Source organism: Phaenicophaeus curvirostris, chromosome 20, assembly GCF_032191515.1.
Source record: "Phaenicophaeus curvirostris isolate KB17595 chromosome 20, BPBGC_Pcur_1.0, whole genome shotgun sequence".
Taxonomy (NCBI): Eukaryota; Metazoa; Chordata; class Aves; order Cuculiformes; family Cuculidae; genus Phaenicophaeus; species Phaenicophaeus curvirostris.
In genome coordinates this window covers 1,549,057-1,564,454 of record NC_091411.1, presented here as the reverse complement: position 1 = coordinate 1,564,454, position 15,398 = coordinate 1,549,057, and the positions used below count along the sequence as shown (strand labels likewise).

The window sequence follows — 15,398 nt, the reverse complement described above, 5'->3', positions numbered from 1 at the left end:
TAGAGACATGCATAACTGAGTCTGCTGTACTGGTCAAAGGAGGGTTCTCCAGAACCAGGGTCTTCAGGATTTGTTCTCCAGAGCAAACATTCTCAGTTACGCAGCATCTCTGAACCCTGGCTGGAGAATGGTTTTCCCAGAATCAGGTGTGATTATGGCTTGGGAATGGTCTGTTCCCAGTCTGGTGTGGTTATGGTAGGGAAATGGTTTGTCCCCAGTCAGGTGTGACACTGGTTTACCCAATATCTGGTGTGATTGCCTCCCAAAGCAAAGCCAATGCTCAGACGCCAAATGGGCAGCACAGGTCCAAAGGACAGAGTCGGAGCCCTGGAAGGCGCTTTCTGCTGCAGTTGGAGGCTCAGCTCCTGTACCAACGACTCTTCCCAAGGGTGCGGGACCAGCCTCCAGCCCCGCGGCTCCCCTCCCCAGCTCCCCGCGGTGTCCAGCCCAGCCGGCAGCAGCAGCCGGGGCTGTGTGTGTGTGCAGCCGACCCCGGTAGGGCTGTGCCGCAGCGCCCGGGGCCTTCGGGGGTCCCGCTGTCTCGGCGGGGCTGGGGGCGGGCCGGGGGCGGGCGCTGCGGCAGCGCGGGGCCGGCGGAGCGGGAGGAGCCGGCGGAGCGGGAGCTTCAGCACCAGGGACAGCGCCCCGCCCCGCGCCGGGACAGACCCCGCACAGGGCTGAGATGAGCGAGGCGGCAGGTTCAGCACCAGGGACAGCGCCCCGCGCCACGTCCCACGTGGGGCTGCGCTGAGCGAGCGGTTCAGCACCAGGGACAGCGCCCGGCCGGGCCGGGCTGCGCCTCGCCAGACCCCGCAGGGCTGCCTGACAGGTGCGGTTCCGCAGCTAAGAGAGCGGACCTGCTCTACAACGGTCCGTGCTCAGCGGGGCGCTTCAGCGTCAAGGAGAGCACACCGCCGGCTCAGACCCCACAAGGGTCTGAGCACCGAGGAGAGCGCCCCCGTCGAGCCCCACACAAGGGGCTGTACGGAGCGAGGCGGTTCAGCACCACGGAGAGCGCCCACGCCGAACCCCACACAAGGCGCTGCGCTGAGCAAGGCGGTTCAGCACCAAGGAGAACGGCCCGCGCAGGGCTCCGCATGGGGCCGCGCTGAGGGAGCGGGCGGTTCAGCACCACGGAGAGCGCCCCCGCCGGGCCCATGGGGCCGCGCTGAGCGGAGCGGGGTCCGGGCCCCCCTGGATGAGCACCATGCGGCTGCTGCTGCTCGCCCTGCTCTTCTCCTCTTCCTTCGCCCGCGCCGGCTGTGACCCCAAGATCGTCAACATCGGCGCGGTGCTGAGCACCAAGAAGCACGAGCAGATCTTCCGCGAGGCGGTGAACCAGGCCAACAAGCGGCACGGCACATGGAAGCTCCAGCTCAACGCCACCTCGGTCACGCACAAGCCCAACGCCATCCAGATGGCACTCTCCGTCTGCGAGGACCTCATCTCCAGCCAGGTACCCCGGGCCGGCACCCCCCGCCCCGTCCCCGGAGGGCGCCGAGCAGCCGCCCCCGCGGCCCCCGCGGCCCCTCTGCGACCCCCGGCTGCCCCCGGGGCTCGGGGCGGGCAGAGCCGTGGCCAGCGGGGTCCTGCCCCGGGGCTCCGCCGCCCGCATTGCAGCCTTTATGTAAGCGCGGCCGGGCGGCACGCTCCACTGCACGGGCACTCGCACACGCCCCGGGGCTCGCCGGGGCTCACAGACACACCCCGGGTCTCACAAGGGCAGCCACAGACATCCTGGGGCATTCATGGGCTCACAAAGGCACGCCAGCTCGCACACGGGCTCGTGCACACACACCGATTCATACACGGGCTCATAAATGCATCCTAGGGTCCACACGGGCTCACATGGACAGCCTGGCTCATATATGGGCTCATAAACACATCCTAGGGTACTCATGAGCTCACAAACATACTCTGGTGCATACAGGGGCTCACACACACACACTAGTGCACGTCCAGACTCACACACACACCCCCAAAATGCAGACACATGGGCTCACCAACATGCCCTGAGGCTCATATATGATCTCTGCTGCACACACAGGCTCACCTTCCCTCCCGACTGCACACACAGGGGTTCACACACTCCCACCCAACACGTGCAGACAGCAACATGCGTGCACACACACCCCATGCATAGACACACATTGCACACACAGAGCTGCACATATGGGCACCCACACACGGCGGGCAGTTGTGGACACAGGGTGTGCTGTGCATGCACACACACTGTGGGCTCACGTATCACAGTGGGAATGCCCATGGGCAGCGCTGCATGAACACGCACATGCCATGCACACACGTGCATTGCTGTGCAAACGTGGGCTCACAGGAAAAACACTGCATGCCTGCACTCGTACCAGGGTGCAAACACACTGGTGCACACACAGTTATGCCATATGCATACACGCATTCATGTCCACACATGAGCACATACTGCTTCAAATATGCACATACACACACTGCCACACAAACACACCCCGCTGTGTGCCCTACAAGCACACACTGCTTCACGTACAAACACACACTCCTGGGTCACACCCTTGCATGGCTGTGCACACTCCCAGGTCACACACAGTACTCTGGCCACCCCCCGCACCACACAGTGCACAACACAGGCACGCATGCACGCCCACCGCCACACACACTCATGAGACACAGGCACACACCACCACTGGCTGCAGACACAGTGTGTGCACACATCATGTCATGGACACACACACACTGTGCATGCATGTAATCACACCCATGAACACAGAGAGATGGGGTAATGCACACCATGCATGCGTGCCTGCACACACAAGCACCACACACTCCTCCCTCTGCTCGACATGGGTCACTCTCAGTGCACACAAGGGAGCAGCCTGAATCTACAGTGGTGGTGGGAGCAGCCTGCATGCCCTGGGTGCCCTGGGCAGCCTGTGTCTTAGCCCCTCCATCCCCTCTGCACGTGCTGTGTGCACTGAGCCACATTCCTCCACTCGGGACCACCAGGTGGGCAGATAGGCAGGCACAAACCCACTCCCACCTCAAAGATACCCGTGCACATGCAAAAGGTGTACAGGGACCAACACATATGTACAAACACGCACTCAGATTGTAAAAATGCCTGCACCTCAGAGACTCACACACAGCAACATGCACCCACACATATGCACATCCAGGCACACGCAAGGCAAGCAAGGTGGGGGAGGCCTGGAGGGGCCAGCGGTGCTCAGCGGAGCAGAGCTGATGTTCGCAGCTCAGCTTCTCAATGTGGAGGTGGCGGATGGCTGGAGACATCCCTGGGGGTGCTGGCAGAGCTGGGCAGGAAGAGCAGCGTAGGCTGTAAATGATACCCACTGCCTGGCAGGGAGCAGGGAGAAGGTGCAGTCGCTGAGCTGAGGCTCCCTTTAAGCAACCTAGCTGAAGGATGCCTCTGCCCATGCCATCTCTAAGCCTTGTCCCCGTGGTGAAGCCCCTGGACCCCTGGGCCTGCATAAGCAGTGGGACGTGGGAGCAGATGATCTAGGGTTCAGAGGGGGCTGTGGGTGCTGGGAGTGACTGTGCTGTCCCAACACGTGGAAGTTCTCCCATCCTCACAGCCCCAGCAAGGGGCACAGCCACCCTCCGTCCTTGCTCACTGGCGCTGTGCCTGAGCAGGGGGCTGCGAGGCAGAGGAGGGGCTGCCAAGCCTGCGTGTGCAAAATGGCTTCTGCCAGTCAGCTGCTGCGCAGCGCAGCTCTCGCCCCCACACAGCCCTCAGCCTCCCTCCCAAAGCCTGTCCTGCCCCAAGGCCCACGCCCCAGCCCTGTTCAGGGCACTCCCTTCCTCCTACCCCCCTAAACCCTTTCTGCAGTATTTCCTCCCTTCTCCCATGGCAGAGTCTCCAACCCCAGCTTGCTCTGCACCCTCAGCTTGCTCCCACCCAAAACCAGGCAGGATCTTTCCTTCTTCCCACCCTACCCAGTCCCCCAGGTCCTGTTACCCAGACAGGCTTCATCTTCCTCTCCTGTCTTAGAAAGCTGTTCCTCCATCCTGGGCACTGAGCACACCCTGGGGCTCACATCCTGAGGTTCAGGCAGATGCTTGGAGGAGGAAAAAGTGTTATTTCCTCCCAGACATCAAAGTCCTTGCACTGTTTCACACTAGCTGGAGGCCTGTCACCAGCTGGGAACCTTCCTTGTGCTTTGAAAGGGCATTAGTGTAACAAAGGATGCCCCAGGGATTACCCAGTTCCTTCCTTTCTGTTTGACACAAAATGGGATCCTGCTGGAGACCAAAATCCCAGCCCTGTAAGAACAGCAGGATCTTGCTTAGATCCTCCTTCCCCGTTTTTGTATAACCCAGATCCCCTGTACCCCATTGTCCTGGTGGACCGAAAGCAGATCCCATCTCCTGCCCCCCGCTGCCCCCCTGCTTTCTCATTTCTCTGCGTGCCCAGGGCCAGATGGCTGATTTGCTCCGTGGCTCTGCGTTCCTTCTCCTGCTTGGAGTCCCAGCTGACCACTTTGCTTGTAATAGTCCTCGGAGGGGAATTACAACTGAGTATTAAATGTGTGGTTAAAGAAATCGCATTACACAGTGTGACTGTAAGGGAGATGTTTCCCTTTAATCTGTAATCCATGAAAGTTATTAGTTTAGCGAGCGGAGTGGTCAGCACGGCATTCCCATTAAGATATAACCCTGAGCAGACCCATCACCTCCACGCGGGCTGCAGCCCGAGCCAGGGCACAACCCCCCTCACTCCCTGGCACACTCCTTGCCTCCCTGATCCTGATGATTTGAATGCCATTACTGTGTTAACATGGGGCCATTTGACATTGCGGAAAAGAAAAGGAAAATAATCACACTCGATGGCCGATGTGCTCCTGTGAAATAATGTTTGTGTCGTGTATCCTGTCCTACAGGTCTATGCAATATTAGTTAGTCACCCTCCTGCTCCCAACGATCACCTAACACCAACACCCGTATCATACACAGCTGGCTTCTACAGGATCCCTGTCATTGGTCTGACAACACGCATGTCTATATATTCTGATAAGGTAACTGCTGCATGTTTCTAGTCTAGTCCCTCATACATGTGGTGTAAATCAAGCGTGCCCGTCAGGAGGGTTAATGATGTATACACTGCCTTGCCTATCTGTCTGTCTGTCTGTCCACCTGTCCTCTCCTGTTAAACCTGCAGCTCCCTCTCTCTCCCTCATTCCCTGGTACATGATTTTTTCGCAGCTGCCAGTGTTGACCTACATAGTGCTGGATGAGTTCTGCAGCGTTTCACTGCCAGGCTGCTGGGCTCCCTGCTCGTCAGTCAAGGCAGATGCACAAACAAGCTCCTGCCCTGAGCACTAGTGACAGCCAGGGGGTCCTGGGGGCTCCCCAGGGGCGGGGAGGACCTGTGGTGAGGCAGGAGGATCCCAGTGGGCCTGGACATTGGGCAGGAGCTCTCTGGGGCTTGGAGATTGTTTGGTTGTGTTCACTTCTCTGGGTTTAGGCATTATTGGCAGGGGAGATAGTAGAATTGATTAACAAGTTATCCTGAGGCTTTAAATGGCATTCAATCCAGCCAGCACGCTGAGGTTTATATTCCAATGCATCAAACTACTGTCCCTGTGGTATCTCGGAGACTGGATGAGGTCCTGCTGTGTACAGGGGCTGGGAGCAATGCCCTGGCCTGGTAAATAAGATGCTCATCCATTGAGTGTTCAGCTCATAACCCATTTTGCAAAGACATTTTGGAATTACTGAAAGCAAAAGGAGGTGCTGAGCAGAGCCAGGTGGACCACATGCCATTGCAGCCCTGATGGAGGTTTTTGTCCAGGTGCATGAGCTCAGTGGGTGAGATCAGGCTTGTTTGAAAGCACGAATCGGCCTTTGCTTGGAAAATGTGAATATTCACAAATGCAAATGTTCAGTGCAAAAATAGTCCCTCCGCCTACATGCTAAATGAAGTCAAATTTCAGGAGGGAGGAGCAGAGGCTCCCAGAGATTCAGCCCACAGGACTGTTTGCCAGAGCAGCAGCAGGTTTAGATGAAATGTTTTGTTGTGAGGGTGGCAAAGCACTGGCCCAGGCTGCCCAGAAAAGTGGTGGCTGCCCCATCCCTGGAGGTGTTCCAGGTCAGGTTGGATGGGGCTTGGAGCAACAGGATCCAGTGGGAGGTGTCCCTGCCCATGGCAGGGAGTGGAACTAGATGGGCTTTGAGGTCCCTTCCAACCCAAATCATTCCATAATTCTATCTCCCATCGACTAAAACCATGGTAGGACAATCAGCAAGACAAGACCATGGCAGTGACAGCAACAGCTGCTGACAGGGCTGGAGACTCACATGCCCTGGCAGGGTCCCATCAGGCACCTTTAGAAGGAAAGGGATGGTAAGGGAGCTGGCAGACCGAGGGAGAGGGCAGCAGCACGTAGGAAATGTGCAGGGGGAATTTGGTTCATCTTGCCATAAGGAGGAGAGAGGTCTGCTCAGCAGTGACACTGAGAGAGATATGATGGCAGAGAAAGTGTCTGATGCTATTGGTCCAGCTTCATCTCAGGAGAGCTGTTCTCACCGAAGCAAGTTAGTCACCTTTTAGACAGCACAACCTTATGCTGAATTTGTGTGTTCACACTGAGAGGGTGGGAACTTCCCGAGCACATTCTGCTTCAGCCATTTTTGTCCTGTTTAAAACATGTTTTCTGCAAAAACAGTTCAAAAAACCCACTTGTCTCACTCCAGAGCTGGAGGAGCATAGTAGTGATGCACTGCAGTGGGAGGGAGATGCTCCCTGCTGAATACTGGGGGGTTGCAGGTGCAGGGCTGTGGGGTGCACGTACTTGGCAGAGACTCATCAGGGAGACCGCACTGTGTCTCACCCCTCTGAGTGCTCCTGCCTGGCCAACCTCATGCTCAGCCTCCTTCCCACCAAGGCTCCCAGGGATAGGAGGCTTTGAGCTCTCTGCAGAGAGGGGAGTTGAAGGCAGGAGATAGGGCAAAGACAGGGATGGGGTGGGCAGAGGAGCAAGGATATTAAACAGTTGACTGGCAGGAGATGGAGGGGCCAGCAGAGGTGGGAGTGGAGGACAGCAGAGCGAAGGGGTGTGAAGCCATGGGATGGGATGGTGAAGGCTCTGCATATTCACGTAGGACAGGTTGGCTGGTGAAAAACGGGGATGTTCAGCTCATTCCCTCTTTGGTTTCCAATGATTAGCTTTTTTTTTTTTTTTTTTAAATTCAGGAAATTATATCTTTCAGCTTAGTTTCTATGGAAACAAGCTTGTAAGATCACTTTGTGTGCGTGCCCCTGATTGGTTTTGAAGGCATCAGACAATTTTAGCTAAACTTCACAGGGGGTTGAAGCCTCAGAGTTAATTATGGTCCTCTCAAGGCTTATCTGACAGTGAGAGGGAAGGCGTGGGCCTCAGCATAGACAGGTTTGTCGAGTACATTTGATGCTCTTGGAGCATCTCCAGTCAAGCACAGCAGTCCATGAGCTGTAGCCAGTCTTTCAACAAAGATACACTAGGAAAGAAAGCTTTATTGCTCCCAATATTCAAAGAACTATTTGTTCTAGAAATGGTATTGCAGCTATCAAGATGAGCGCTCTGGCTCGGCAGCCTTTGTTTGGCCTCTGTACGTACACCTTATGAAATCATCACCTGTTTCTTCACTGAGATCCTCATGCCATTCAGCACAGCCCTTGACTGCATGGTGAGTGGGGAATTGCAGGAGGAGAGAGAGGGAGTCTGATGGCAAAGGCAGCAGAGCAGTACCCATATGCTCATAGTGGTTTCCATCGTTCTGGAGAGCCATTCATGGACTCTACATGGACTGAGCATCACAAAAGTCACACTCTGAACTTCACATGCTAGGCTTCCTGAACAGACAGGCTGGACCATTGATTCAGTGCTTCTGTTCCCTGCGAGTCATTTATGTCTCCTTTGCATCTCAGCCAAAATGATGAGGTGACATTGACATCCTGACAACATGAGAAATATTAAACAACACTGAGAGTGAGAGCAAAGCTTGCAGGGGAATTATCTGGTGCCATTTATCATGACCTACATGATGGGGACGAAGGGGCATGCTGAGTGCCCCGAGGTGCTGAGCACACCAACTATTTCTCCCCAGAGAGACAGGGTAGTTGAAGAAGTGAGGTGGATGTTGATTGAGACCTGCTCTGCTGCTGGAAGAGATGGAGAATGGAGTTTATCCAGTTTGCACTTGGAGAGCCATTTCAATGTGCATCACCTGGTCCCAGCAGTTGAAATGAGGTCTGTCTGTCTCTCTCATCAGCCTGGACCTGGTGGTGGCTTTTCTCTGAAGCTTCTTGTCTCAGTATAACCACACCCTGTCCTCCCGAGGGTTATTGTTCACTGAGACGAGTATTTGCCTTTATTACCAGTCTCACTGGCAAACAATGTTCAGCAGAAACAGTGTTAGTCAGCACGGGAAGCTGTGCTGAAAATGGGGAGAAAAGTGATGGCCTCAACTGAGATCAGGGTGTCAGGGTCAGAATTCCTTCACTAGCTCATGTGAGAAGTGACTGGAGAGGCTGGTTAATGTAATATAGAGATATTTGCCCTGGGAATGGATTTTGCAGCCACTGCTGAGCATCACAGCCATCAGCAAGGGCAGCCTGCAGTGCGTCCGAGCTCTGTACAATGAAGCCTGTGATGATGGCAGTGATGGAACCCACTCATCCCAGCTGAAGAGACCTCTTCACAGGCTCTCAGAATTCAAGGTGGGAGGAGCACAGAGCAGCCCCACTACTCTGCAAGGCTGCTTTTGTCATGCTGGGCCATTCCCTGGAGGTAAACAAGTCCTTTTCTCCTTGCACTGCAGGGAAAGGCAGATGATGCATTTGAGCCTGAGCTGCCCATACATCTGCCCCCACTTAAAATCTCTCCCAGCACACATCTTGGGAATTGAAGAGTTATCTCAGCTCCCTCCAGTGCCTGCGGCTATCTCACGAGGCAGTGGAGAGGCTGCTTTCAGGTGGGGCTCAGCAGCACAGGTACTGGCTGGTGGGCAGGCTGAGCAGAGCAGGAGACAGAGCAGCCCAGGCTCCTTTCTTGTAGACATTGGCCAAGGCTTCTTGTTTGTACCCAGCTGGTGATTTTTGCTAAATTAGCAGGAACTTTACATATTGGGACCTCTGTCAACATCCTGCCCAAACAGCTCAGTTTTGGGACACGTTGCTAAAAGGGCAACTGCCCACATGATTTTCACAGGTAGTGAGACCAAAGTACTTAATTTCCTTAGGCATGTAGGAAAAAATTACCCTACCAGCCATGGTCAGTGAGCTGTGATGAGCACTTATCACAGAGGTAAAGAGGAGAGGACAGAGGTAAAGAAGATGGCAGTCCTTTCACTCATGGACCTGTACATGGTCCTTTTCTGGACACACTTCTGCTGCCTTTTTGTGCAGCTATTCAAATATTCAAGCACCTTCCCTCCACGAGTACCTGCACACTCATGCTTTCTGCCTGTATGTGCTCACTCTTAGACAGAGTCCTTGCTTGCACCCATACATGCACGCAAACATATATCTACTCAAACTCAGCTCCTTTTCACATCAGCAAAGTCAGAGCCACTAATGATTTGAAGTTCCTAAGAGTCCTGTCTCAGTACAAGTCCCCAGCCTCATAACCACACTCACTCCCAGTGCACTGAAGCTGCAGCCCCGTGGGTTTCTGCTGAGGTTTGAAGCCTGCATTCCATTCCAACCTGTACTTACTTTGTGCAGAAACAGAATGAAGTGAGGAAGCGCAGGGCTGAGCATTCAGGTTTTGGTGGTATTAGGAAAAAAAAAAAAGAAAGCTGCTCCTCGGCTGGGGGTTGCTTTTAGCAGTTCTCATGCTCCCAGACCAGCCGTCCTGGCAGGCTCTGTTGGAGGACAACAAATAATGTGAATTCTTCAAAATATCTTACAAGGAGAACCATTGTTTCATGTTTAGCAGCAATTTTGCTGTGTGCCTGATTGGAGAGGAGTGGGTTATGATCCACAACAGCCTGGAGTGAAAGCTCTTTTAGACAGTGATAAGTAGTGCAGCTGAAAAGAGTGGCAGTTGTCTCACAAAGACTGTGTTAAAAGATCAGGTGTTTATAACAGTTATTTGCCAGAAAAAGGGCTTACTATGATGCAAAAACCATTGCATCTACTTTGCAGTACAGCTCCCCGCCCTGAGCCAGGAAAGCTGTGCTGGGTTCAGAGCCCAGCTACTGCATGTGATGTGATGTAGGTCAGCAAATCACACAAAACCTGAACTTGCTAACTTTTGGGAGACTTTACTTTCATTTTTCTACTAATTTTCAGACCCTGCAGAGAAGTTCAGGAGTCCCAGGTGCTTCAAAATCTAAGTACAGGATGTGAGTGCTCACCCTGAAATCCAGACCCAGCATCTGCAGTTAGATTTTCTTTGTTATCCTACTTAAAAATTACAATTCTGTAATCCGAGAGCTGAGATACCATCACGAGTCCATGACCCTTCTGACACCAACTCAGAAAGCAGATTTGTCTGAACTCTTAATCCAAGCTGTTGGCCAACAAAATATTCGGTAAAACTTGTTCATCTGCCCTTAGCGCTATGAATTTACAGCACTTCAGAGAGTCACCAGCAGTTTACACAGCTTTTTGCAAGATATTTGGGAAACTAGTAAACAATTTGATGCAATATATTGGAATTTCAACATATTTACATCAAAAAGGGAATGAAATATTTTTAAGTTAGATATTTTATTTTTGTTAGCCTGCATTTTCCTGATTTTTTTTTTTACTATTAGATATTCTGTTCTTCTAAAATTTCTCTTTTGAGTTTTTTGCCCATTTCCATTTTCCATTTATTTCCTTAAAACAACAAAAAAAAAGCTGGCGGATTAAAAATTAAAAATGCTCTGACCCATCTGTTTGGTGAACCTGGAGCTGAAATTACCTGTGCGTCTTAGCTGACTCCAAAGAGAGCTTGAACACCCACCCTGTGGGTGCGGAGACCATAGCTGTCCTTCCATTGTTTGCCCCTGTGAGGCTTCTTCCCAGGCCTGTTGCTTGCTACTGAGCTTCTGGGGTGAGCTACACTTTCCTTGCTCTTCATGCAGTTGGGAATGTTTGTATCAGTCACATGAATTTGCAGCTGTGAGGTGCTCATTACGGCTCTCCTGGTTTCCTCCTTCAATTAAGCATCCACAGCTTTTCTCAGTCTTCTGTAATTAGGAAATGTTTTCAGTGCTTTGGTGGTTTTGCTGATGCCTCCAGCACTTCTGTGCTCTCAGCCAGGGCAGTGGAGAAGACCCACTGTCCCACTGCAGAAAGAACTGGACGTGACAGGATGTTGTACTATTTTTTGCTGTGTTACATCATTCGGTTTGACTTTATCGCTGTGTTGAGAGTAAGGAAAAGGCATTGTCTGGTCTGTCCACTGCTCCTGTGCACATCCATGGTAGACGTTATGTCTTTTCCCTTCCAGTGCAAATTCCTTTGGCCCAGTCAGGACATTTCTGGCTGGTGCTGGGTCAGGGTTCTCGATGGGCAGGTCCAAACAAGCTCTGTTTGGTCCTGAAGGTCATCTCAGCCTAAAAAGGCAATATTATGGTGATTTGCCTTTTGTCCTCTCCTGTTCAAATGTCTGCCTCCCTCAAGAACGTAGCTGGTTTGTCAAGTAGTGCCCATGCTGAGCGTAAGCACTTTCATTTTCTAATATTTGACTCCAGGGCCTTTTGGAGAAGCTGCATTGTTTGAAACGTCTCTGTCAGCTACAGCTTTTGGTCCCACTGCTCCCCAAAGAGTGCTACACTTAATTAGGCTAAAATTGCTATTGCTCAATCAGCCAACCATAATGATGTCTCACCAAATCAGATAGGTTAGCTGGGGCGCGAGCCCAGAGCTGCCTCCTCCTGTGAGCCACTGCAGAACAAGCTGACCTAGAAACAGCCAAACAGCACATTATAAAACTGCTTTTCTGAACTTCTCTCATGACAAATAACTAATTTATACCAGCATGTACCTGCTACGGCTCCTTGCTGCGCTCTGAAGGAATTTGTTTTCTTTTTGATGTGTTTTGCTTGGTAATATTTTTAAAAAGGCAAGAGGATGGGCTATATTTGCACTGAATGTTCATTGCTGGGTGGGCTTTCTTCATCACCCTTTTACAGACCACAAAGCAAAAAACCCTCTCTGTCATGCACTGGATTAGCCAAGAGGTATAAAACCATAGCCAAGGTTTGCTTATCATAGAATCATAGAATAACCAGCTTGGAAGAGACCCACCGGATCATCGAGTCCAACCATTCCTATCAAACACAAAACCAAAAGAATGGAGTGCAGGACCCAGAGGGTAGTTTAAGGTGGACAACCCGGAGTTCTACTAAAATTTGGCCTTGGGATCCCAGTCCTGCCCCCCAAAACCCACCCGGTCCCCAAGACGTGCCCTGGCCGCTGACCCAACCAATCTATGTTGAGCTCTTGTTCTTCCTTGCAGAGCATCCACCTGTCCTTTTTGCGCACGGTCCCACCATACTCTCACCAGGCCAACGTCTGGTTTGAGATGATGAGAGTCTTCAACTGGAATCACGTCATTCTGATAGTCAGCGACGACCATGAAGGTCGTGCTGCACAAAAGAAGCTGGAGACCCTCTTGGAGGAAAAAGAGTCCAAGGTCAGTTCCTGAATATTGTCTTGTAGCTTTGTTTAAGCAACAACAACAAAACTAGAAGTCTCGGGCTGTTGTATGTATGTAGATTTCTGTATGTAAAACACCTTTTCTTTCCATTGTAACATGGCTAACATGCTTAAAGCATCAACAGTGTCTGACTAGTACCTGACAGAACTTTGTACTTTATTCATTTCACTTGCTTTTGCCATGGTCAAAATCTCCTACATGTAAATCGACTACAAAATGAAGGGAAGGATAACCTGGAGCTCTGCAAATGCCTCACCCAAGATTCCCACCTAAGGAGAGGACCAGTCGCTCAGCTTAGGGAAGCACCTGCCCTATCACAGCCACCCAGGGGCCAGGCAGACCCAGCAGTGCCAAACCAACCCTGAAAATCAGCTTCTGAATTGGCTAACCGGAGCTCACCTTAGTGGTTTAGGAGGGGCATGGGCATCCAGCGCGTTGATGTACGGAGGTGTAATGCACCCTCTCTATAAAGCTGTCAGCTCTGCGGCTGCAGGCTGATGCCTCCGTTCCCATCTCCATTGAAGCACATGCCAAACGCTGCTTTCCTGACACTCCATGCTGTTACAAGAGGGTGGTTGCGGCTGGCGGGAGCAGCTTTATCGAGGAGGTGCACTGCATCTGCACTCAGGGCCATGCGGGGGAGCAGGGAGGGAGGCAGGGCAGGTCCTCAAGACTGCTAGAAATTCAGGAGGACTACCAAAGACCTGCTGCCATCAAGTAGAAGGACCAAGCAAGCATTCAAGACAAGCAGGAAAGCAGAACACAGTGAGCCCTTCGACTGCAGTGCTTCAAAAGCAGGTGCCTGTCTGGAAGGCAAGGAACCATCTCCTGCCCTGCCGGGTGAGTCCCAGCATGCTGTCCTGCTTGGGGCAGAGTGAGGTCCCTTTTGGGCAGGCAGAATCAAAGCCCATCTCCAAGACTCCAGCAGCATCAGGGTAGGCACCTATTCCTTCCTGGCTGTTGCCTCCTGGGTCACAGGCAGGGACCACAACCTGTCCTTCTCCAGCCCTACCAGCAGCTGGGAACTTTTAGCAGTCAAGGAGATGCAGCCATAAACATTTCTCATGCTTGGAGTTGGCAGCTGAGCTGGGAGACCATAAAGAGCAGCCTGCCACTGCTCTTCATCACCTCTTATCAAGCCACTGGAGCAACAACTGGTGCAGGGCTGGCACAAGCCACACTGGCCAACAGGCTTTTGGTTTTGTTGGTTTCCCAGAAGTTTCTTCCGTGCTGCACCCTGGGCGATCACGAGGCACTCATGTGCCACTAACCATGGGGAGATCCTCCTGCCTCCAAAAGCACTTCCCAGTGCAAAACACTGGGCCAGTATTTCTCTCCAAAGCCTCTTCCAGCACAGTATCCTTCACCCAGGGAGAGCTGTGGAAAGGTTTTTCCCACTGTCAGTCTCTTGTCCCTTTCCTTGCATCTTCTGATTTCCACGTTCTGCTTTCCTGGTGGTCCTGTTCACCACCTTTTCTACTAGTTCTCCTGCCTCCACTACCTGCTCGCTCCATGCAATGCTCCCAGGCACACGATGTATTTCTTCTTCAGCCTACCCGTCCTACAGGAGAGCCTTTCAGGTCTCAGGCTTGAAGGATGAGGAGGAAGGGTCTGTCCTCACACTTGCCCCACATTTGCACTGCATCAACAAGGTATTTTGGTATCTCCCAACAGCCACTGGGCTACTGCAAATGCTCTGGTCGTTCTCCAGCCTAGAGCATGTGCTCTGGGATGGCAGGTCACCTTGTCTTCTCTTTGGGATGTGCCACTACATCTCATCTTTTTTTCCTTTAAGGACCTTGCTCTAGTCAAACTGACTGATCTGACTGGTCTTGAAGATGGTAGACACCCCTATTGGGGCTTTTCCCTCTTCCTCAATAGTCAATGATCTTTTGGGGTCCCTTCCAACTCAGGACATTCTATGATTCTGCTGTCTAATTGCTCTTCTAATCTCTGGCGTGCTGACTCTCTTTGTGCTGTGAAGTGGTACCCTGGACTCCTACCCAACCTCCTCAAGGGCAGCCTGGCCCTTGGGGAGGGAGCAGGCTGAAGATCTGCTCTTGACCTCTTCAAGGTTTGGCTCACAACCCCTGAGGGCCCAGGGAAACTGGTATGGGTCAGAGGCTTGCCTAACCACCAGAGCTCTTTTATCTGAGCATGGATAGTTGCCTGGAGTCTAGGCTGGCCCTGGGTGTCACTCAGGCAACATTTCATGGATTTACAGTTCAACCAGGTGTTCAGAGCCCAGTACTCAGACCAAGGCGGTCAGCTCAGCACATGCTGCGTGCCAGCTTTGCCTTAGGTCTGTCTGCAGTAAATGGAGCTGCTGCTTCATTCCAGTTCAGCTCTGCTCCTTTGTCTGGACAGGCCACCATTGTTCCGGCACTGCTCTGGCTCAGAAGGGAGTGCCAGACACTGGGAGAAGAAGTTTGTCCAAGTCAGAGGTGGCAAGTCCCTGTGTACCTGTTCCTTTGTCTGGGCCAGTGATGTTGAAGAAAATGGTATTTTTTTGAGTGGATGTTGGAGAACCTGGCAGAAAGTGAATTTTGAATTTGTGGGTCCCTGTGTGAAACATGAGTTGAGAGCAAGGAAGGGCTGCAGGACCGCATGGAAAAATGAGAAAGAGAGAAGACATTACTGTTTTGTTCTGGCAACAATGGTAGTCACAGGGAAAGGCAGAGCTGATCGGGTGCCACCAGGTCCAACTCTGCTACATCCAAGACTCTGCTTCACTTTGTTGACCAGCTTGGTTTG

The 15,398-nt window shown here is 52.4% G+C and overlaps 1 protein-coding gene across 24 annotated transcripts in view; it reads left to right on the top strand.

Moving 5' to 3' along the window:
- Positions 1 to 1,066: 1,066 nt before the first annotated feature.
- GRIN1 (glutamate ionotropic receptor NMDA type subunit 1) overlaps positions 1,067 to 15,398 on the top strand; it is a 41,030-nt gene continuing 26,698 nt past the window's right edge. For 7 of the 24 annotated variants that reach the window (XM_069873028.1, XM_069873035.1, XM_069873032.1 and 4 more), the window contains exons 1-3: positions 1,141 to 1,456; positions 4,893 to 5,027; positions 12,444 to 12,620. In XM_069873028.1, the coding sequence (XP_069729129.1) occupies positions 1,199 to 1,456; positions 4,893 to 5,027; positions 12,444 to 12,620 (570 nt within the window). In that variant the 5' untranslated portion in view covers positions 1,141 to 1,198. Of the gene's footprint in view, positions 1,457 to 4,892; positions 5,028 to 12,443; positions 12,621 to 15,398 lie in introns of all 24 variants that reach the window. The other 17 variants (XM_069873042.1, XM_069873034.1, XM_069873036.1 and 14 more) reach the window with 11 other exon arrangements.